This window comes from Halichoeres trimaculatus, unplaced genomic scaffold (genome assembly GCF_033239565.1).
Source record: "Halichoeres trimaculatus isolate MK-OKI-2021-1 unplaced genomic scaffold, fHalTri1.1 fHalTri1_scaffold_20, whole genome shotgun sequence".
NCBI lineage: Eukaryota > Metazoa > Chordata > Actinopteri > Labriformes > Labridae > Halichoeres > Halichoeres trimaculatus.
In genome coordinates, this window is record NW_027437198.1 from 5,953,234 (window position 1) to 5,977,535 (window position 24,302).

Here is a 24,302-nt window from a genome sequence, read left to right on the forward strand (position 1 = left end):
TAGATCAGGAGAGCTGGTCGACGCTTGTACACACAATTATAAAGCTGGCATTTTTATGACTTTATTAAATCCCTTCTCATAGTCAAGGAAACAACTTTAAGGGTTTATAAAGATAGAACAATGAGTGGAAAAAAATAGAAATAAAAGACAGAGAAGATAAAAATGGTTAAAAGAAAAGAAGCAACAAAAAAGCAAAGCGCCGAGGCAGAGGATTGAAAAAGGAATGTGCAAGCTTTCTCTTTTCTTTACAGTGTTCTGTCTCTTTGTAATTTTGGTCTCTCTCATGTCGGACATCAAACGCCAAAGAAATTGTTTTTTCTCTCCCTCTCTCCCAATTTTGTGTACTCTGTAATTATTAATCAGCCTCGTTGCATGACTGCCTTCCGGGCTCCGACAGACACAAAGGATGTGTGGAGAGACTAAAGATGGGAGAAAAAAAAAGAAAAAGGGAAGAAAGATGGAAAAAAAGGGAGAGGAAGATGGAAAAGAGGATGTCACAGAAATAGAAAAGTTTTTTAAACTTCTAAGGAAGAGCAGAAATGAATTGGGTGTGTGTCTCGCTTGAGAGACGTCGGAGCGTGCACGTGCGTGTGTCGGGGGCCTTTGTTCAAGCGCCACAGTCCCAAAGTCAGCGTGTGACTGACAACTCTACTCAAGGAATGCACTATGACTAAGTCTGAGCTGGCTTCTGGGGCTATACCTGAGAAAGCGAAGGGAAGAAGAAAAAACACTGCAGCGAACTTGAAGTGTGTGACAGACTGAGACATATTATGCTCCAGCACTGAGCTGAGCAGGTGAACACATGGCACCTTCCTCTGAGAATAGATCTGTGTGTTTCTGTGCGCGTCTGTGTGTGGTCACTCGAGCGGTAGACAGTGTGTCACCATCAATAACAGAGCAATGAGGGTGAGATGAGAGGACAGAGAAAAAGAGTCAGGGAGGCCTGGCAGGGAGAAACACCGAGGGTAAAGGAAAGAGAGGGGTGCCAGCTCCAGGGCGGCCTGTTGGCTTTAAATGGATCTCTGGTCAGAAAAGTGGAAGGAGAGGAGGCTCAAATTAAAGATGTGCCTTCTCTTAAGAGGAAGTCTTCTCATCCCTCAATCCTAAACGGCTCTTTAAAGGGGAGGAAGAGAGGGAGAGGAGTGTTTGTGCTAGAGAGGGTGAAGGAGCTTCCGCCATCCAGCCGCCTGGCAGACAGGAGGGGTGCAGGGACGCCGGCGTCTTCTTGGCCTTGACCACACGGTGCCACGTGCCTCTTTGGGAACTTACTGTATATAAACAGTGACATACACGTGCTTTTCATTCAAGAGTACACTTCAAATAAAAGCACACACTGCCAACCGTAATTGCTTATGCAAATATTCTTTTCATGTAAGCTGAGTATTTAAGGATTGTATGGGCTGTGATGTGGGTGGAGCAGCGCGTGAAAAAAAAAGACAAACAGACTAGAATGCACGGTGCCTCTAGTAGAAAAAGACAAGTCAGTGAGGGTGTGTTTTTTGCAAGTGGTGTGTGCGCAAGTGTACGCGCGAGCCCGCGCATCCGCGTCTGTGAGCTCATCCGAACGGAATGATAACGAATCCACGGACACATCAAAGAGGCCTGGAAAAAAAAAAAAAAAAAAAGGGAGAGAAAATGCAAAACTGAAATATTCAGCGCCCTCTGAAGAGAAAATAAAACAGACTTGGTTTTCATCCGCATCCCCAGAGAAAAAAGAAAGAGAGAGAAAATAATAAAAGACAGAAACAGACAGAATAGGAGACAGACCACAAATAAGTGAGTACAAAAAAAAAGACAGAGATTGCACAAGGGCAAGAAGATATTAAAGACAGAGCGAGAGGAAAAAAGAAGGAGAAGAAAACAACATTATTGAGCCAGAAGGCTGAAAAAGTGCATCCACATGTGGCTGTTTATAAACAGCTCTGCACATCAGGACGAGGAGGGGAAGAGCTTAACGAGAGGATGTGACATCATCATCACACCTTTTCCTCAGCAGCGTCCACACACACACTTTCAATAGAGTGTTTTTATCACACTAGTCTCAATACAAGTTGATATGAAGTAACAAGATTTACATCTTTTGTGAGGAACTTCAGGTCATTTTCAATTTTTTAAACACTTTATAGACAAGATTTGAAACCTTCATTTAACACAGCTTTATCACTGGTTTCTGAAATCTGAATCCAGGAATCAATCAAACAACTGCTGGATTAAATCAATATTGTAATTGTGATTGTCAGTGTGACATGGAGTTATATCAAAGAAAGGTCAAAGACAGCTCTAGCTCCTATTTGCACAAAGTTGCAGAAGAGACAGGGGCTTCATGTTCATCCACTCCAGTCATCACTGAGGATGAAACCAGTGCCCTTCTGTTAGCTCCTCAGAGCCATTAAGGAGAAATTAAGGAGAAAGGACAAAGAGGAGTCTGGTGCTGCCCAGCAGGCTGACAGTAGCACTGTGTGTGTGGGCACATCAGTATGTAAATGTGGCAGAACAAAAACAGACAGTACATTATACACTTTTAAAATGGTAGTGGAGTCCAGTTAGAGCATGTGAAACTGAAAAATGATCTTATTTGTTCTTGAACTGCTAAAAAAATTTAAAATTCAAAAAGAAAATGTCTTTGTTTACATATGACTGCCTACAGCACTATGAAAGTTAAAGGATGCCAACATGGACGATGGGGGAGATAAGAGGAGGGGAGAAGATGAGAAAAGGAGAAAACAGTGAGAGGAGTAAGGCGAGAAAGGAGAGGAAGGGAGGAAAAGGAGGGGATAGAAAGAAGGACAGATGAGAAAGAAAGGTAAGGAAAGAAGGGGGAGAGAAATGAAGAGAAGAGAAGAGAAGAGAAGAGAAGAGAAGAGAAGAGAAGAGAAGAGAAGAGAAGAGAAGAGAAGAGAAGAGAAGAGAAGAGAAGAGAAGAGAAAAGTCAAGAGAAGTGGAGAGAAGTGATAAGTGAGATAAGCAGCAAAAAAGGAAGAGAAGAAAGGACGAGATGAGAAAAGGACAGAAAGGTGAGAATAGAAAGGAGAGAAAGGAGAGGAAGGAAGGAAAAAAAAGATGAAAAAAGGTAAGGAAAGAAGGGGTAGAGGGAGAAGAGAAGAGAAGAGAAGAGAAGAGAAGAGAAGAGAAGAGAAGAGAAGAGAAGAGAAGAGAAGAGAAGAGAAGAGAAGAGAAGAGAAGAGAAGAGAAGAGAAGAGAAGAGAAGAGAAGAGAAGAGAAGAAAGGAGAAGAGAAGTTTTGGTTTTCAAAATCCTTTTATTTAACCACTACCAAGAAAAAATATAAATATTAATCACCACACTGTCATATCATCACCCGGGACCAAAGAGAAGGAGAAGAGAAGAGAAGAGAAGAGAAGAGAAGAGAAGAGAAGAGAAGAGAAGAGAAGAGAAGAGAAGAGAAGAGAAGAGAAGAGAAGAGAAGAGAAGAGAAGAGAAGAGAAGAAATTAGGAGAGGAGAGAAGAGAAGAGAAGAAATGAGGAGAGGAGAGGAGAGGAGAGGAGAGGAGAGGAGAGGAGAAAGGGATGGACAAAGGAGAAAATGAAAAAGAAAGAGAAAATATGACACAAGGAATGAAAGAAGAAAAGGAAACATTCAAGAATATAAAAGAAAAGAAGAGAGGAGAGGAAGGAATGGAAGGAAAGGAGAGAAAGGAAAGCACAAAGGTAGATAAGAGAGCAAAAGGTAGAGAGAAATGAAAAAAGGGAAGAGAAGAGAAGAGAGGAGAGAAGAGAAGAGAAGAGAAGAGAAGAGAAGAGAAGAGAAGAGAAGAGAAGAGAAGAGAAGAGAAGAGAAGAGAAGAGAAGAGAAGAGAAGAGAAGAGAAGAGAAGAGAAGAGAAGAGAAGGGATTTACAGGGATTTGATTCCCTTTGTCATGCGTTTAGATGTTATTTGGCCTCATGCATTATGCAGATGATACTATCACATGCTATGTCAACTGACCATGAGTGCCCAAAGCTAACATACTGAATAAATTTACATATCTGTACTGTTACACCACAGAAAATGAAGCCTGTAGTTTTGACATTTTGCCTGTTTGATTATTATCCCACCATCAGTAAGAAGCTTAATTTCTCAATATTAAATAAGTCTATGTGTGATAATTGTGTAGCCCTGGCTTTAATATCATTGCATCATGAACATGTCATGATATCAATCAGCAGTTAAAAAAAATCAGATCCTGCAATGATCAGACATGAGAAGAAATCTGTAATCTGCCTCATTATCTGTTGATTTAATATCCAAAAAGAGAAACACTGCACGTTTTTAAGGCTGCACTTGGCAACACAGGCAGTTTCACCTATAGGACCCAGATAAAGAGCTCTTTAAAATTTTCCTTTAGTCAGGTCTGTGGTATCGAACCAGTGCTTAACCCATCTCCATCCTCCTCTTTCAATGCAGTTGCCATGGGAGTGAGTATCGAGCCCTGGTGAAGCTTTTCAATATTCAGGATCCATACCTCCACCTGCTCCTGCACTCTTTCACTCTAACTAGGGGGTTGCACGCTGCATAGCCTCTGCGAGGATACCCCTGGTCCCTCTCCGGACCACCAGGCCTGTTTCCCTTTCCATCCCTCCTGTCATGGGGGAGGAATGCTGAGGAAGATAAGACTACTTCAAAGACAAACACGCAGAGGGAGGGAATTCATGTGCACACAAATACTCACAAAGTAACATGAAAGATTACTGAATGCATCCTGCACCTTTAAGAGTGGGGGGCACTATCTCATGCAAACATGTGAGGCTGTGGTCAAGACTGAGAAGTCGACAAACAATGAAAAGCAGGAGGCGGCAGGAGCTTGGTGGTGTGTTTTGAAGAGAAACTGAGACAAAAGAAGAGAGAAAATAAAGTTTAAATTAGGGATGAGGAGGATTATGACTTCTCTGACACATTCCATCCTTGACAGCGTGAGTGTGTGCTCAGTGTTTTGGACAGGCACTCACGCGTAGCCTCTCATAAAGGCAAGCACACTTTCCCTCCAGCTGCCTAAAGTCAATGCTGCCTCTGCCTCTCCCAACTGTAAGCCATCAAAACGAGCAGCGGTTACTGTTGAGGCACAGTCAGAGTCTGCACCACACCTGAAGAGGCACATGGTTTTGATAGAGCCAGCTGGATGCCGAGCGTCGGCGCGGAGAGGGCTGAAGAGGTGCAGAGGAGAAGGTGGAAAAACAAAAAAGACGTTCCCTTCATGTAGAGAGAAAAAAAAGTGATCTAGAAATAGAGCAGCTGTTTTTCTTTTCCCCCACTTTAAACACTCAGGTGATTTTCTGATGTTTTTAAATTGTGATTTGGAGGTCACTGCTGCCAGAGCGGGCAAGCTGTTCCCCAGATGAGCTCCCCTTCTCCTCCACTTTCCCCCCGTCTGTGGCGCATCTCTCCATCTCTATGCTAATGCCCTGTAATGATCTGAGGCACGTTGGGATGAAAGAAGAGGAGAGAAACTTGTTCTCTGCGCAACTTTGTAGTGCTCTCTTGTTGTTGTTGCTATAGTAACAAGGAGCTGGGACTCAAATTGACGTGGCATTGCTTATTTGCATAGCAGGACAGTGAGATTTCCTTTTATCCACGACATTAAGAGCGTGTGTGGAGGATGGAAAAGAAAGGGTGTACATCACAGCTGTATGTGTAGAGCGTATTAGATCTGACAGAACATCCATCATAAGTTGTTCCCCTTATGCAAAGAAGATGGTAAATATTTACACATGAAAACTCCTATTTATAGATCTTCAGTTATTTCCTTTAAATAGGATTTAATTGATCTACAAACAGGGATAAAAATGCATCACAAAACAGCGTGCACACCCCAAAGGATCTGGCACACGGAAGGCATTTTGAGCAGTTTGACTTCTTTAATTTCATCATCTATACTCCAGTCTTCACACACAACACACACACACACACACACACACACACACACACACACACACACACACTACGTGCAGTCTTGTCTTGACTTTGAAGTTCTCCTGGATCGCCTTTAAAGGCCGTCAGTGCTGCCATGACAGCAGGCAGGTAGCAAACATCAGACTGCTTAGTGAGTGTGTGTGTGAGTGTGGATGTGTGTGTGTGTGTGTGTGGAGAATGAGCACTTAATTAGCCGAGAGCCCGATGGGCCACTTCCCGTTTCTCAGTGTTTAACACTAAACGAGGGAATGACTGGCTCGTTACTGATACTAACAACAAGGATAATTTATGCATAAACGGATCTGTCGGCTGTGTTTAAGCTTGTCCTCTGTTGCAGCGCGAACAATGACAAGCGCGAACAATACGCAGCCACAACCATCAGTGTCCCTTCACATCTTTATTCTCAATAACTAAACGCCTCCAAACTGAAAAATGTAGTTTCATGTTGTTTCACGTCGACAGAAACACAACGACGCAGAATTAAAAATAATTTCCTACAGCTTAATACAATCTCTCATTGGCAGAATAAAGATCTGTCCTTGGTTTTAGAGGCCACTGAAAAAGTGTTTGGCCAATGCTCAGAGTGCCTTGGGCTATTGATGAGGACCCAAGAATGAAGCGAATGCAGCCACGCTCTGGGTCTCAGTAATGATGAGACAAACAGCTGAAAACCTCTGAGGAGGCTGATGGCTCTGTGACTGGCCTTGGCTGTGTTTGGCTGGATCTGGGGCTGAGGGTGTTGAATAGGGCTCATGCTCACACAAACTTTTCCTATCGGGAATCAGCCTGGCTTTATTTGACTGCTCACTTGGCTCTGATACTTTAACTTCGTCTCTATTTGTTCTCACTCGTTTCTTATCTGAGTGACACAGAAAGATCTTTTAAAACAAACAGCTTTAAACAAGTTGTAAGCAAAATTAAGGTTTACATTTAGATACTATTTTAAAGGTCCCATATTATGCAAGAATCACTTTATTAAGTCCTATGGTGAAATTTGTGGGTCTTTGGCTTTCCTTCAACCCACAAAATGTGATATTTAATGACAAAACCTGTACTTAGTAGTGCTTGTGAATGTAAAATCCTGACCTAAAATGAGCTGTTTGGAATTTGGGGATTTGCCAACATCAGCGTTTCCCTTTTTTGACCAATCAGGAGCAAGTCTGACCTGATTGGTCCACCAGAGCAGATACCCCGAACCCCCTCCCCGCCCACTCCTCTCCTTGCTGCTGGAGAGAAATCTCTCCAGCAGCAGGGAGGAGAATGCCAAAGTTGAAGAGCCATCACTGCTCTGTTTTTGGCTGTAAACAGCCACATAGTTCCATGCACAAGCTTCCCATCTCAGAAGAAGACAAGACTAAGTGGCTAGAGTTCATTTATCAAGGAAATGTGCCAGCTACACTCAATAAAACTGTGCATGTGTATGCTAGTCACTTCACAGCTGACTGCTTTTCCAACTTTGGACAGTACAACAGAGGGCTAGTGAACAGACTGGTCCTGAATCCAGGCGCATTACCAACCATCCACCAACAAACCTGGGACCCTGGAAATGTCAGTATTTTAAATGCTGTGTGCTGTGGAGCAGATGTAAGAGCTTTTCCTCAGTGTCCCTCCTGTCTCTGTGTTAGCTTCAAGATGCTAACTTTAGCTGCGGTTAGCCTGTTGTTTTACCCTTTAATGTTACGGCAAACGAGCTTCGCTGTTTTCTTAATATTGTGCACTCAGAGCTCGGTAGTCATGGTTACATGGCACAGCTCTCAGTGACGCGGAAGAGCGGGGCGGTATCAGCGGTGGCTCATTTACATATGAAGGTCACCCCAACTAAATCAGAGCGTTCTGAACAGAGGGGCTATGAGAGCCTGGAAACAATGCTGCTGTGCTTGATTTATTGGCTTTTTGGACCAAAACATGTTACTACCATTTCATGACGATATCAATGATCCATATTAAACTGCAGAAAAGGAGCAGAATATGGGACCTTTAAATATTACGGCTACTGGAGCACTGGTATCCTAGCAGTTAGGTTGCATGCCTCCTGAGGCTTGCTCTCTAGCTGTGGCCTGGGTTTAGGCCCAACCTTTTTGAGAAGGGCCTGGCTGCAGACCTCACTTCTCAAGCCACTACCCTCCCAGCTGTTAAGTCTTCTGTTTTGGCTGGAAAACTACCATATTCTACCCCTTCATACTGAGGTGAGATGGCTTACAGCAGGCGCTGGAAAATTCCCCTCATTTTCAGATCCAAAACTTGACAGATATGCCTATTCTTCAGATCTCAGGCCCCATTTACACGACAATGTTTCATCTAAAAACACTAAAATGCAGTGAAAAAAAACTATGTTTACAAGGAAACACCAAGGGACTGAAAACGCTGTAGTAAGCATGCCAGGCCTGCAGGTGGTGCTATAACTGTCTTGTCCAGAAGCAGCTTTGGGGAGATCTCCATCCAAGTAGAGTTGCAAAAAAATCTGATAGGTATCTGACCATTGCAAAGTTTCCTTTGGAAAGTCTCGTCACATCAAGGTGGTGCTGTGGACTGGGCAACAAAACAACAAACAAGAGTGGGCGTGGCAATGTGGATTAGACAATCCTCTCTGACCAATAAGGCTGTGCTTTGAATTCAACACACATTTTTTTAGACTCAAAAGATACCTGGTACTATCTATTACCATTGCCAAATAAATTCAGTCAAATAACACAGATAACCTTTCCTTAAAGAGTTCATTTAAGTGATACTAAAAGGAAAAACAGGCATGATCAGCACACACTCTCTCGTTACCGAGAGATGTGGTCCAGTATGAGATTAATTACTCAGTGGAATGTACTGACAGGCTGAGTGTCTGATAGCTGACATCTGCTTGAGTCTTTGCTGAGTGTGCCTGAACAGCTCCACATGCTAAGGGGTGAAACAGACTGTGTTAAGTGAGGCTCTGCTGGGTGTCGAGAAGGGTTTAGAAGTTTGAAACTAGTGCCACGATCTGCAGAGTTAAGATACCGTTTTAATAAGATTTTCATAAACTCATTGATTTACTTTCAGGATGCAACTTTGTGCTCTCTGTTTTATTTTATTTATTTATTTATTTTTTGTTTGTTTGTTTATACATTTTTTTTTGCATGTCAGCTCACTGTACAGTAGGGGTGAGTATTGGCAAGAACTTCATCATAAAATGCTCATTACAATACTAAGGTCACAACATGATAATATCACGACATCACAATATTGTGATATATTGTGATATTCTACCTGGTTAATTATTTGATTGAAAACAGCTTTTCTATTTTATTGTGGTTGAAATAATGAACGTGATTTGTAGAGTTTCACACAAAGACTTAAATTAAAAACATAAAGTGTGTCAAGTTTTTCACTTGAACTACTGTGACATTAAACTAATGTTACAAAAAATGATAAGGTGAAAGACGTGGTCAGTTGTTAAAACTAATATATGTCACTTGGTGTTAGTCACATGACTATGATAATTATTTTATCAGTCTACTGCACTAAAAAATTTAACTTTAAATGATTTTTAACTAACTGGCCCAAGAAAAGAGGGGAAAAAGCTCACATAATCAAGTTTAGGATGAAATATTTTGAATATACTTTGAGATTATATTTATCATACAGTTTATGGGCAATTTACAGCGGAGTAGCTCTTCAGCGCCATCTACTGCAGTGGAGGTGTGGAAGACATATTGTATTTCTAATTCAGCTAAAATGTGAATTCTTATTTAAGAATCTCTCTCCTCCTGTCCCACCAGTACTCTAAAAACCTCAGATCAAACAACTGAGCACATGTGGTGCATCACTCTCTATGGTCAAATAATCTTGGTGAAATCCTGTAGTGTGTTCTGGTCAGTATTTTCAAATATTGTTGTTAGAGTGTGCTTAAGATTTAAGAAGGGATGATCTGTGAAGATTCTCCTTATGTGTGAGATACAACCCGATTTCAGAATCTTATAAGATTTTTAAAATCCTGTAGTGTGAGCCAGGCTTCAGTGAAAATGTTAGGCGAGAGCCGGCCAAAGTCGCTGGTGTGCTTGTGGCTGCTGCGTAGCTACGTCAACAGAGAGGGAGAGCGTCTGCTGTAAGGAGGTTCACTTTCTGTCATCAGCCGTTCAAGGTAACAATATCTAACTGTCCTTTGATTAAATCAATGCTATCAAAAATAATTTCAGTCACTGGAATCCTTCGCTGTTGTGTTTTTTTACATGAGGATAACCAACGACTTGATGTAGTTCAATGGAAGTTGTTTACGCCCACAAGCGATTTCCCGCAACTTCCTTTTTTTTCTTGTCTTTTGGGAAGCTGTGCAGACTAACATCAGTCTCCTTATTTCCTTTCGACTGAAAAGTGCACCCAAAAGCAGCGCAATGTGGCATTATAGTAGTTTATTTCGCTCCTGAAACCCAGTGACTTTCGGCGACTAGTAGTGAGTAAACGGCGAAATCCAGAAGCTCTGCACCAAGGAACCAATCTACGTCATCAACCAAGAATAAAACAATGGCTGCGCCCGTAGGATAGAAACAGTGTTTTAAACTGTTTTTTTTTTTTTTAAAGAAAAAACATTTCGTTATGTCTTTTAACAACAAATTCTTGTTTGAGACAAGCATTTAAGCATTTTTATGCCTTTTAGTCCTTACAGTTGGGGTTCCTTTTAACAAAAATATTAATACTAAGAGTTGAAATATTGGTATTTTATCACAAGTCAAAGTATTGTGATATATTGTTGTATTGATATTTTTCACACCTCTGTCTTATGTTTTAACAGGGAAAACCTCTTGGTGGATCTATATCTAATGACATCATTCACACTACATTTACAAACGCGGTCACAAATTGTTCATTATTCATTGTTGTGAAGTTCATACAGTCAATGGAACATGCTGCTAACCAGAGCTGGGGTCCGTTACTCAAAAAAGTAAAGAGTTACCCGTTACTTGTTACTACTGAAAAAAGTAGTGCCTTACACTACTTGATTACTCCATGGAAATAGTAAAGAAGTTACACTACTCGTTACACTACTCGTTACACTACTCGTTACACTACTTTATCCCCCTGATACATCTTTATATGCTTCAAGAGATTCGTGGTTGTGTTCCACGTAGTATTCAGCCTCTTATTTCCTGAGCATAACTTGCATTTTACGGTCACGCTCTTCTCCTTCTGCTCTACAAAATCCAAATAATGTGCATATGAACTGTCACAGTAAAATTGGTTGCCTTATATAAATCTGTGCCCCACTGACAACAGCACTCCCTCCTACTGTAAATGCCCCTTTTAAAGGATAATTTCGTTTTATACAGCTTTTATATTGTTTATAGATGAAAATGAAGTAGAACAAAATACTCACCCAGAAGGTTTTCCTGATCCAAGCAGTGCTTCAGGAGATATTTAGATCCAAAATCGTGCAGCGGACGTCCGTATAATGGGATCCATCGGGGCATAGACAGCGCCGCTCCTAAAACTGCATTAATCGTCCAAAAACTTGTCCCTCAAAGAAAGGAGTCAGTGCTCCAGAAAGTACTGTGCATGCGCAGTACTCTCTGGAGAGCTGACTCCTTTCTGTGAGGGTCAAACATAAACAAAGTCTTCGTGAGTTCAGAGGTCATTACAGCCACACAGCACTGTCTGGAGTGACACAGACTGCAACAGAGGACTAACTTGGAGCGGACCATGATGGAAAATTGGTGAAAAACATGAGTTTTTGGACGATTAATGCAGTTTTAGGAGATTGCTGTCTATGCCCCGATGGATCCCATTATACGTACGTCTGCTGCACGATTTTGGATCTAAATATCTCCCGAAGCACTGCTTGGATCAGGAAAGCCTTCTGGGTGAGTATTTTGTTCTACTTCATTCTATAAACAATGTAAAAGCTGTATAAACCGAAATTATCCTTTAAAAGGGGCATTTACAGTAGGAGGGAGTGCTGTTGTCAGTGGGGCACAGATTTATATAAGGCAACCAATTTTTCTGTGACAGTTCCATCAGCCCTGACCCAGAAGAGATAGCAAGTAGTTGCTTGTATGGCCACCGTTCAATCTAATGGTGGTAATATAAAGAACTCCGCTTAAATAGTAATAGTTTGGTTGCTCTATTTGCAGTCATTGTAAAAGTAACGATCGTGGCGTTTCATTTGTAACTCTAGTTTAACTACTAATCTAGGAGGAGTAGTGCCGTTACACTACTCGTTACTATCACAAGTAATATAACTACTTGTAACGTTCGTTACTTGTAGTTATATACCCAACTCTGCTGCTAACACAAAACTGTTACATTTTGTATCTTATTAAATTAACCTGACAATAAATACTTGCACATTTACACAGTCAGGTTGGCAAGGAAAGCAATATTAGAATCTAGTCTGAGAGTTTCTGATGACGACAAACACTCATTTGACGCATGTGGAACATGAGACTTCTGATTCTCAAAGTGCTCAAATATGTTCACCAGTTAGTTTGTGCAGTTGGGTTAAAACGTGTGCTTCACATTTCCCATGTTATTCTTTTACTCTGAGGAATCTCTTCACATTATATTTTACATTAATAAGTGCAGCCCTCAGTGTATTTTAGAAGTATTCTACCAAACACGTTTCCTTCAGACAGACTGCTGGATATATGAGACTACCTTTTTTTCCCTTCCTCAAATACCTATCTCACCTGACGCTCTGATCTGTGCGAGTTCTCATCCCAGTTTCCAGGCTCTAAACTCACACCGTGCTACTCACAGTAATAAAAAAAGATCAAAGAGAGTGTTCAAGTGTTGGCTTGTTAAAGCCAAACTCCACCTTTAATCAGAATTCATACACACTGTTCTCATGATCAAAGCCTCACATCAGTAGACATAAACAACTCTCTGTTAAAGTTTGAGGCCAAAAAGTCAGGGGCTCAAATGTGCGCTGCTAATAATTATAAAATAAATGTTCCGCTAACATCATACGTGTTGGGAACTTTTTTAGGCAAAGGGAAGAATTTCATTGATTCAGACATGAAGCAGAAAATGTGTCCATATTCCAACAAACCACCCCGAGGCACTAGTTACCTCCGCTGTTGTGTTTTGTTGATATTCTCAGATTAGGATCTTGTTTGTGTTGTGTTGCTTTTGCAAACGCAAACAGACACATCTCACCCAGAAATCTCCCTGACTCTGAAGTAGCCAGAAATTTCTTTTGGATTTATTACTGAAGCTATAATTCTATTTCAGCTCACATCAAACACTCGCACGCAGACGCACCGATGGAGCGTTTTCATTTCTCTATCAGCACACACTGTACAGAGAGTTTCTCCTCATCGTGTTATTTATCACCCCCACGTTAAGGTTGGTTTCATCTTTCTCAACATACCTGAGAGCATCTTCCAGTTTAGCAATCTTCCTGGTGGCTTCTGTTTTTTCTTTCTCTGCATCACTCTTGATGGCCAGAATCTGAGAACAAGAGAGGGAAAAAGAAAGTGAAAAAAACGAAGGTGTAGGCGAGTGCAACAGCAGACACCATCAAACATCACTCCACAAAGATCTCCTGCCTGTGACCCTGTGCATCTGGTCTCTTCTCTCCATCTCTCCATCACCCCATCAAAAGTAGCTGCATGCACACACAGAGGGCCTCTCACTCTAAATCTATGTCAGCCATATGTGCTCGTCTTCTGTCTACTGGTATGTGCTCTGGCCTCCTTTATGTGTCTCATTTATGCCTCCTGAAGAGTGGAAAGAAGAATCTTTCCAGGGGAAATAAACGACAGACTCTTCTGTTGTTTTCATCCCGTGACACCTCGCAGAATGAAAGAGAGAAAAAAGAAGTGGTGCAGGTTAAAGATGCTGTGAGGAGGGTCTGTTTTAATTGGACTGCCTCGCCACCTTCTGGCCTGGGGTCTAATTGTGGCTTTTAACCACGCGTGTGTTTGTTTTGGAACAATTTTTTTATTGGATACAATCCAACAAGGTGAGGTATTTATCAGTACAGTTACGTAGTGCTGTAGTTTGAAACGTGACAAGAAGCAAACCAAAATTTGTACCGTATGTCAGTAGTTGGCTATATGAAGCGCTAATAGCAGCCTGGTGCGACAACGTATCCGTAGGCTAACGTGTCAACAAGCAAACCGCCAGTTCGTACAGTAGTTTAGTAACTGTTCATACAAAGAGCTGACAGCCTGGTCTTGTGAACCCCATATATCATTGTATCATTCGATCATTCCATATCCGTTTTAGAATCCAAAATTGAAAAACGGATAACGACTTATTATTTCATTCCTTGTTTTCAAATCAAAAATCGGAAAACAAACAACGGCCTATTTTTTGCTGTTTTTTTTCAAAATATTACCCCCCCGCCGTCATTGTTTTGACGACGTTGCAGGGCAACTGCCGCCTGCTCCGGCTCCAACTCCGCCGGAGGATGGAGGAGAAAACAATCTGTGTGGGGTGTCATCATCCAGAGTTATACGATACGACGTGTGTACTCTACAGAGACCGGAAAAACAGGAGCAGGCTTGGGTGAAAGTCTCTGAGGGGACAGGTTTTGAAGGTAAGTTCTGAAAACATTCGTTCCCAGCTGGATTTGCCTGTTCGGGCTATCACTGAGTCAGACTGTGTTTTCCTCAGCGGAGTTTTGAGCCTGATAGAGGGGAGGAAAGAGTGGGGCAGGGGCAGAGCCAGGGAAAAGATGGAAGTTCTCTGCAGTCCTCTCTTTCCTCCACCCCTTCATTATCCCCAGGGAGACCTCCAGGAACATGGGTCGGGGGTTCGGGTGGTCAGGGGTTCGGGGGGTCGGAGGTTCGGGGGATCGAGGATGAGATCGCAGGGAACAGCCAAGCAGGGCTGGTGGATTACCAGGCAGAGGCAGCAGGCATTGATTGTGATCTCCAAAGCTTTCACACACTCTCCTGTCATGCTTTGGGAACCACAGCTCATTGTTTTTGAGCTGCTCTTTGGACTTTCGGTCTTTAAATGAACGGGCTCTCTACTCCGCATGCGCAGTGCCGCGCTAACGCGCGTTCGCCCCTCAGCTTGTCAAAAAAGTCCAGCGGCAAGACCCGGGCGTTCACGCGGTGCGTGACAGGCCATTCGCGCGAGTAAATTTGCGTGTTCAAGTTTGGTGTGGCCGCTGCATAAAACAGATATGGAATGAACGAATGATACACTGATACCCATAGACTGTATAAAACAGGGACCTAGTTGCCCCGACGTCACCCGTCTGCTTTTGAAACGGAAAATGAAGCACATCGGCTTTCGTGGCCATATTGGTAGTGGCAAGGGCTTCACGTATAGCAGCTATAGAGCGCCTGTTGGTCACCTGACCCTGACCTGTGCTTCTGATTGGGCGAGCTCACAATCTTAATTTAATATCCTTTGAACTACAGAGTTAAAAAAAAAAAAAAGTTCACTACAGTGTGTGCTGATAGTAAAAGTAGCGAGTTTTTTGAACCAGGCTGTGAATAGGTTAATTTCTGCTTTGAAAATGTTTTTTTTTTGCCTTGGTGTGAAAGTGACTTCCAGTATTCCGGAGCCAGCCCCAAGCCAGGACTCCAGAAACGGCAGATTTTAGCGCATCCACATTGTCTCATATTCTTAGACCGGAGGTGGCTGCTTGTGTTAGACATGTCCGTATTGTGTAATGTTAGTGAATCCTGGTTATGTCCTGCCAATCATCTACCAAGCAGAGCTAACATAACCTCACTCTTCATTTTATTGATAGACTCTCAAGTTTGAACAGACCACTGCAGAACAACTGCTGACTGTGGGTTGGAATTAACATTAACACAAACAGTTTAGCTCCTGTGTTAGCCTTTAGTTCGTGCTCTATCTCTCTCCTGTTTATCTTTATTCTGCTCTTCTGTCCTTTTTCTGTCTCACAGTTAGGCTCTAGTGTCCACCATCACTACAAAATTAATCACAGAAACTGTTTTCAGCAGAGAAAAACACAGATCTCTCTTCTCACCACTAAACTTCGTCAGCTGGTGTGGTGTTGCTATAAACCAATGCAGTCTTGCTTGACCCAATCAGGAAGCTACAAAGAACTACGAAGTAGTATTTCGAAAAAACTTACTCTGGTGCTGAACATTTCATTTTAAAGAGTGGATTTAGATCAGCGTATATCTAGAAGGGTCTTTTCAAGACGGCGCTTAAACTCCTCACAGCTCCTTTTAGTTATAAAGCCTGACAGCATGCTAGTGTTGAAAAATAGGACTAAGATGGAGTAAAGCAAAGGATGGGTGGCTTTGATTCAAAGGAGCTTAATTAAAACTGTCACTGACCCTGATTAAAGTACACAGAGGCCTGCTAAGTTATTACAGGTGTACTGGCCAGAGGGGCCCCATCTCTGGGTTTGCCAACCTGCCACCGGTACACATATAATAGATGTGGCGCTTTGAAGATGACCCAGGTGCAGCAGGTCTATAAAACCTGATTTTCACCTGAGACGTCTGGCCTGGACAGAAACGGTCCAGCTTCGATCATTAACAATGGTCTCCTCACTATGGTTTACAGCTGCTCTCTGGCTTTGATGAGGGTCTCTTGAAAGTAAAAGGCCTGAGTGAAGGGCCAATTAAAATCAGGTCTGGGTGCACTGACAGTGCTTACTTCAGACAAAAAAAATGCCCCCTTTGAATGTCCTCTTTGGCGACGTTTATTTGGATAAGCTAATGACTCTTTCTCTCAACTTTCTTTGATTACTCTTCTGCTAAATTATAAATCCACTTCTTTCTTCTCAGCCCAGCCCCAGATCTACCTGTGCATTCTGGTTCTGATTTTACTAGACCAGACATAAAATCTAGGAGTAAAGGAAACCAAAAGGAACATGTGACTCCAGGCTTTGATCTCTACTTGACCGTAATAACTTTGTCCAGAGTGCTTTCAACGCAACGACAGAAGCTATGGAGCTCAGTGAATCGGTTTCAGAGAAAGAGGGTGGACATGTTACCTTTTTCTCACAGCTGATCTGCAGTTCGTCTTTTTCTTGCTGAAACGTTATCCCTTGATCCTGAAAAGAAGACACCGTTTAGCATCACAGGAAGACGAACTATGCGCCCAATCTGCTTGTCTTAAAGAGATACATACCCTTACTTGCTGGTGTTTTCGATGTTCACTGTCCAGGAGCTGCTGCTTCAGATGGGAAACGGTTTTCTCAAAATCTTCCATCACCTCAGATGTCTGGATAAAAAAAAAAAAAAACAGAGGAAACAGACTAAATTTCAATAAATCAACAACAAATGGAAAACACCTAAGGATTGATGTAGTATTGTGGACCTTAGCAGCAGACAGAGCATGCTCCTGATGCAAGTGGCTCATATCAGTCTCATGTTTAGCTTGGAGTTTCAGCACAGCCTGCTCATGCTGCTCGCTCTGGTGCTCCTTCTCCTTCTGCAGAATCAAGATTCTGTGGACGTTTGATGACAGAGTAGTTAATGTAAGAGTTGTCATATAGCTACAGCTACGAGAAACAGGTGTGGTCTACTGTCTGATTCCTGACCTCCTGTTGGCCTCCTGCAGTTCGGCACTCAAGGACGCAATCTGAATCTCCAGCTGGGCCTTCTCCTGTGTCACCCTCTGACGCAGCATGTTGCCCTTACCCACCTCCACTGACTGTTGTTTCACCCGCTGCTCCAGCTCACGCACCGTTTCCTCCTAAATCACAAGCGCACAAAAAGAGCCTTAAAGCGTTTAAACTTCAAGCTGAGCCCTTGGTTAGATTTAAAATAGACATTTTTGAACAGGTATTCACCAAAGATGTGTCAGTTGTCATAAAAAATCCATACAGCTTATACACAAACTCTACCAAAGTCACACCAGCAGACATCTTTTAATGTTACACAGGAAATATCTTATCAAGTGAAAATATATCCCCGTCTTGTTTAGCAGATTTTGCAGACAGCTTCTGGGTCTTTGAAAAGTTTCTAGAGCTGTTGCTCCAAACTATGACTTCACCTTAGTGCCCTATTTGGATGAGCTAATTTTGAGCCTGAAAATTCTGTTCAAGGGTCAAATGTCACAATGTCTGTCACAAAGGTAACCCAGGTCACTATTTTGCACATTTTGTAAAGGTGAATGTGCATTGAGTTGTGGTATTGCCAGTTCTTTGATTCTACTTTGTTTGTTGTCACATTCTGTATTCTCGTTTTTAGGGGTGTAACGGTACATGTATCTGTGCGGAACCGCTCCATAAGGCCATTCGGTTCGGTACAGTGCTGTATTCAAACGAGAACAGTAAGTTTACGTTAGCCGCTGCACATGGCTCTTTAATATTCACGTGAGTACTCGTCTATGATTGGCTGAGCAGGGAAGGTGTTTTAATATTCATGAGGAAAGTGGCCTGTGATTTGCGCTTTGTGATCATGTGCATATCGTGTGGATGTGACATCCCACGGTGAGCCAATCAGAAGATGAATATAAAAGAGCTTCCGTAGCCACAGGAGCTTGTGTCTGAATTGTGCATCATGGCTGCTGCTAACGACCAACCGGAGCTTGAAGAGCCTCCCCCCTCGCTGTATAATGGCAAGTTTTTGGGTTAATAAACATGCTAAACAAGCAAATGGTTTTGCTTTGTTCCGTACTGTACCGAAAATGTACCGAACTGTGACCCTAAAACCAAGGTATGTACCGAACCATGAGTGTACCGTTACATCCCTACTCATTTTACATTAGATCTCTGGTTATTTGTAGATTTCACGGTAAGTGTATTAACCAATCACATTCCTGGATTCAGCGTGAATCAGGAAGTTTAGGCATAAGACAGCGCAGTTGATAGCCTGAGACACTCGACTCTAGACCGAAACATCTGAGTTACTGAATTGATAAAGCTTAGTAGATAGTACGTGAAGTAACTAAACTTATACTCTGAACCTAAACATGCTAACTGAACTTATAGGACGACGGAGTGGAAAAACTGAACTTATATGTTGCTGAGTGGTGCCGGATGAGACGAGCCAACATATTAAAAAATAGATTTTGATTGGACTTGGCCATGTTTGCCAGAGTTGCCTTTTCCTTTTGGTGTGACAAACAAGGACATTGGAATCTGTCTGTGAAACAACGACCACATCAGATAAGCTTTTCTGTTGAAAGAGACTATTTTCTAGCCTTTTGGACTGTCATATCTTTGGAGGAGAAAAAAAACTTTTTTTTAAGTATTATGGACTTTGAATACCGTGAACAATCATAATCATGATTGCATGAAATGCCTTAGGATGCAGTCACACTGGCCAATCGTGCCGTGCCTAAGCACGCTTCAGCCGTAAAGCACGTTTGGAATGGCCAGTGTGACCGCAACTGTGCCGTGCTCAAGCACGATTCCCTTCCGTGCTTCAGCACGCTTCGAAGAGGTGGGCTTCGGCACTGTTTACTTCATGCACGAGCACAAGCATGCGGACAGCGCGTGCGATCCATTACGTATAATCACCGCGAGCGCATCTCTCGGCAATCATTTTAAACAAAGCGGGTGTTAGAGGGCTGTGTCGGGCGAAAACGACTTAACATAAGTCCAAAAGTCTCTAAAGTTGCAGCAGTGCTCTTTGTGTCTCATTGTGCTGACTCTGATGAGATCGCGCTTTATGTAAACAGACGCTTCATGATGACGAAGGCGGGCTGTGCGCGTGTGTGATACCTGCTAAAGTCTGGTTCATATTGGGGTAGTGTGACCGCTGGCTGTACTCTACAGCTGGGGAACAGCGCTGCAGGGGGGCAATCATGCTTAGGCACGGTACGTTTCGGATGGCCAGTGTGACCACGCTCTTATTTGAATTATAAGTTTTGTTGATTACTAGGTGTGGGAAAGTGAAGTGAACTCACTGAAAAAACTGAAGAACTTAAAATATTTTTTGTGGTTATCTTCTTTCTTTTGACTTTATTTTCCTTTATATGAAAAATACAAACTTTATTTTTGAGAACCTGATTTACTTTCTGTTGTGCCTTATGAAGTATTGCCACCTCCTTTATTTCCCTCTTTTTGAGCTTCGATCTTCTGATTTCATTAGCCTTCTCTTCTTATGTTATCCTTAAGTTTATGATAAAGTACGCCTTAAAGGTAAACATATGTTACACAAAGATAAACACACTTAAATTTTTTACCCATTGGTTCATGTACTTTTGTGTTCTTAGGTAACTGCTTGTGACCAAGGTGATGGCATGTGTTACTTTAAAGCCCAATGGCTTATTGACTTCTGGTATTGTACTTCATTTGTCAACAAGTAAACACTGTCAGTTTGTATGTAGTTTAGCAACTGTCTATATTTTACTCAGCTGGCAGTCCAGTGCCCTAAGACATGTCTGTAACGTGTAACGTTGGTGAATCCTGGTTACGTCGTGCCAGTCATCTACCAAGCAGAGCTAACGTAACCTCATTCTTCATTTTATTGATAGACTCTCAAGTTTGAACAGACCACTGCAGAATAACTGCTGCATGTGAGTTGGAATTAAAATTAGCACAAATAGTTTAGCTCCTGTGTTAGCCTTTAGCTCATGTTCTATCACTCTCCTGTTCATCTTTCTTCTGCTTTTCTGTCCTTTTTCTGTCTCACAGTTAGGCTCCAGTGTCCACCATCACTACAAAATTAATCACAAAGTTTCAGTTTTCAGCGAAGAAAACCCCAGATTTCTCTGTTGACTACTAAACTTGGTCAGCCGGCGTGTTGTTGTCATAGAGACTTAGAAGTGCCGTAAATCAAGCCGGTCCTGCCCGAACTGATCAGGAAGGCAAGAAGTAGAATTTAGAAATAACCTGTAACCTGTAATATTGGCGCTGATAATCTCATTTTAAACTGTGGATTATGATCAGGCATATGTCTAGAAGGGAGATTTTCAAGATCACGTAGAAACTCCTCACAGCTCTTTTAAGCTCAACTAGAGTTTTGTGTTTCATTACAGACAATAATGCAGAAGATGCCGATAGCATCTCAAGGTTCCGATTTAATAAAAAAAAAAAAGTCCCCTCTGTGTAAACTGCCTCTTGGCGTAAGCTCTAGTGTCTTTATGTGTATGAATGGGTGACAGCGTGGAATGCAGTGTGGGCAGCCTGATAAAGGCGATGACGGGGGGCTGATTAAAGATGGAGCGTGCTAGGCCATCAAGACGATGACAGAGCCCGGCGATGACGAGATGACGAGTGATGGAAGAGGAGGGAGCGTTGTGTTTGGAAAAAAAAAAGAGAACAAGAGCAGCGCCCAGCTCGGCTGGTGAGACCGATTTCTGTTGTTGCGTTAGAGAGCTGAGTGAAGAAACAAGGGGCCTGTGTTGTGCTGGGACGCGTGCTGACACTTAGCTCTCTGGCAGCAGATAAGAAAAAGCCTTCTCCATGCTGAGGCTGAACCGAGCACACCTGGACACACTCTGAGGGAGCAAATTACATTCCATAATTAGGTGTTTCAGAAGGTGAATTACAAGGTGTGAAGAGCAGGCTACATAAGCTGCGTTATGAGCTCTGCTCTCCTTCAGGGACTGAACAGTGATCGGGGCTTTGAAGACAGAAAATATGTGTACTTTAGGGAAAAGAGTCATGCAGAGGGATGGATGATCCTTGACAGCTTCTTATCAGAAGTAAGACAACCATACTTGCATTATTGATAAGTCTCTTTTTCTGATATAAGGCTGACAAGGATCAAGGATCCCTGCCCCAATAGACTGTATACAGAGTGGACAGCATGGCTCTGACATTTATCACTGTACGGTTTTGAAGCCAAAATACCCCTGTCACAGGCGCAGCCATTGGCAGCAGATGTGCAGCCAGCGTCTGCGCAGTAGTGACTGTGAGGGATTCTGGGAGAATCTGAGTGAAGCCAGTTGGCAAAAATCACCACAACAATTAGACATGAGAAACATTTCTACCAGGTGTATTAATTTTTCAAAGTTTGATCACAGCCCATCTGGAATGACTGGAGTGATGGATTTTTTGACCTATACTACAGCCAGCCACCAGGTGGAGCAGCTTTTGTGGCGACCTCACTTCGAGCCAAGCAAGATGACGTCCATTTTTTTTTTTTTACAGTCTATGGTCACCCCATGTACAGGAGCTTAAAGTGATACTCTGGGATGGAACAAGTTGGGTCCTATCACAAGGTTTAGGGCAGAAATTACCCCTACAGCAGTGTTTTTGTGCAGCAGAAGCCCAGGGCGCTCGCACCAAACACCCCCTCCCTGCTCCTCTGCCGGTTTCCTCTGCACTCAGACGGGGCCATATTTTACTTGACCAAAAACACAAATAAACGGACTCCCACCGAAAAAATCTGTTATGGGTCTGCATTCATGCTTTATTTAGAGAATTTTCAGCGTGTTACTTTCACACAAAAACACAGCTAAATAAGGCTCTAGTTCTCATCGTGTCTCTTCGTCCTGGCAGACTGCCTGCGTTTGTTTATATCTGGCACGCCGCGCACATGGACTGATACACTAAGCCGCGAGCGCCTTGTAGCCAGCTGTGGCTCTGCAGCGGAGGTAGCACCGTTTTACCACACGATGAGAACTAGAGCTTTATTAAGCGGTTTTTGTGTGAAAGTAACGCGCTGAAAATTCTCTAAATAAAGCGTGAATGCAGACCCATATCAGATTTTTTCGATGGGAGTCCATTTATTTGTGTTTTGGGTCAAGTAAAATATGGCCCCATCTGAGTGCAGAGGAAACCGGCAGACGAGCAGGGAGGGGGTGTTTGGTGCGAGCACTCTGGGCTTCTGCTGCACAAAAACACTGCTGTAGGGGTAATTTCTGCCCTAAACCTTTTGATAGGACCCAACTTGTTCAATCCAGGAGTATCACTTTAAGGGCTTATCCTAATTCTACCCTTTAGCCCTTGGTTTTGCATGTGCCCGCAAAGTAAAGAGGAGTCCCAATTCTCCGAAAGCTCAAGGGGAAGGGCCTCACTTGAAACCAAGGAGTATGACAAATTTCTCATGATAAAAATCTACCTAACACCGCTAGCGACAGCTAAAGCTAGAGCTAATAAGAGCTACACCATTGCATTTCATAAATGATTAGACAGCTAAGCTACAATCAGGCCGCATTACCTGAATAAGCTATATTAGCTACATAAATTCTGATTCTGAGTAGCTATGATAAGCAAACTTTACAGTGAAGTCTGTTTGCTATGAGTTTGTTACCCTGATCTGACATCAGTTTATCATCCCTTTGTAAAAATTTTGTTTTGTTTGGACTTGAATGAACAGTCACTCTGCCTACGACAGCTACCAAACATCTAGGAGTGTTGATGTAGCGGGGATCAAGTGACGTCTTGTTTCTAGGATATGTTTTTTTTACCATTTAAACAAAGGGCCAAGGTGAGGGGGTAAGAATGTCAATTAGGATAGGCCCACAGTCTGCTCTGCACAGGTCATGGGTTCACTCACAAAACCTGTTCCTATTTGGTGTACAACATCTGCACTCTCTCATCGCCAGTCCCATCCCTGTCTTCCAATACATGCAAGTGACCCACAGCCCTTTACTGTATGTCATCCCCACCCTTTACTAGAAAACAATCAAAGCTTATTTCTGACAAATTTAAAAAAACACTCACAGAAACTCAGGATAACTGATCAGTCACATGTGAGAGCTTCTAATAAGGACTTATTGCTTCCCCTTCATCTTGAACCAGCACGCAGAATTAATCATGGCCCCATTATCAGTCATGTGGATATGGACATGCATGGACTCCACTCAGGAGTTTTTCTGGTGAAATACCGAGTCAGATACCGGCTTGTCTTTCTTTTCAAACACCTACTCAGTCACTCTATCCTCTCTGCCCTGTGCATAGATAACGTCCAAAAATAACAACATCTGACATATCTGTAAGCCCCTTGTGGGATCTTTGATGTGCACTGGATAGAAATCCAACCAGGTAGTGATGGGCAGATGAGCATTCTACATTTCCCCCACTATCCAGACCAGATCAGTGTTTGAATAAACATGAATCATCAATCTGGGTTTGTCTTGGCTTGCTTCCTTTATATGTGATCTGGATGAACTTTTCACTCCGTGTCCTGGATTTGAACTTTTATTAGCAGTTCAATCTCCCTCATAGTAAGCAGAGGAGCAGTAGTGGTCCTTCACTGGATGCTGAAGGGTCCAAACGCAAGAAATAAATATTCTTAAAGCGTGGAAAGTCTGTGTGTTGAGCAAACTTAGGTCTCTTGAATCACAGCTTGTATGTTTAATATAACTAAAAGCAACAAAAACAACAGAGCCGGAGACTTTTTTTACAATAGAACAGGGGTCTACAACCTTTACTTTCATAAGAGCTATTTAGCCTCAGCTCACCTGGATTTAAGTCAATCTGGAGCAACAAAATTTACTCTATCTTCACAATAAAGACTATAAAGTGTATAAGTCAATGCACACTTAGAATCTAGAGAATAATTTCCTAAACAAAAAGTTTTTAATAAATGAGATTGTACATGAGATCTTAGTGTTTTTGCTTAAATAAATTTGCAAAAAACAT

The 24,302-nt window shown here is 42.4% G+C and overlaps 1 protein-coding gene across 2 annotated transcripts in view; it reads right to left on the reverse strand.

Moving 5' to 3' along the window:
- The window catches only part of LOC141809443 (axin-2-like), a 211,143-nt gene that overhangs the window by 141,072 nt on the left and 45,769 nt on the right, over positions 1–24,302 (reverse strand). For both annotated transcript variants that reach the window (XM_074696462.1, XM_074696460.1), the window contains exons 13-17: positions 17,358–17,512; positions 17,135–17,264; positions 16,946–17,038; positions 16,809–16,868; positions 13,242–13,321 (exon numbers count right to left, since the gene is read on the reverse strand). In XM_074696462.1, the coding sequence (XP_074552563.1) occupies positions 13,242–13,321; positions 16,809–16,868; positions 16,946–17,038; positions 17,135–17,264; positions 17,358–17,512 (518 nt within the window). The remainder of the gene's footprint in view (positions 1–13,241; positions 13,322–16,808; positions 16,869–16,945; positions 17,039–17,134; positions 17,265–17,357; positions 17,513–24,302) is intronic.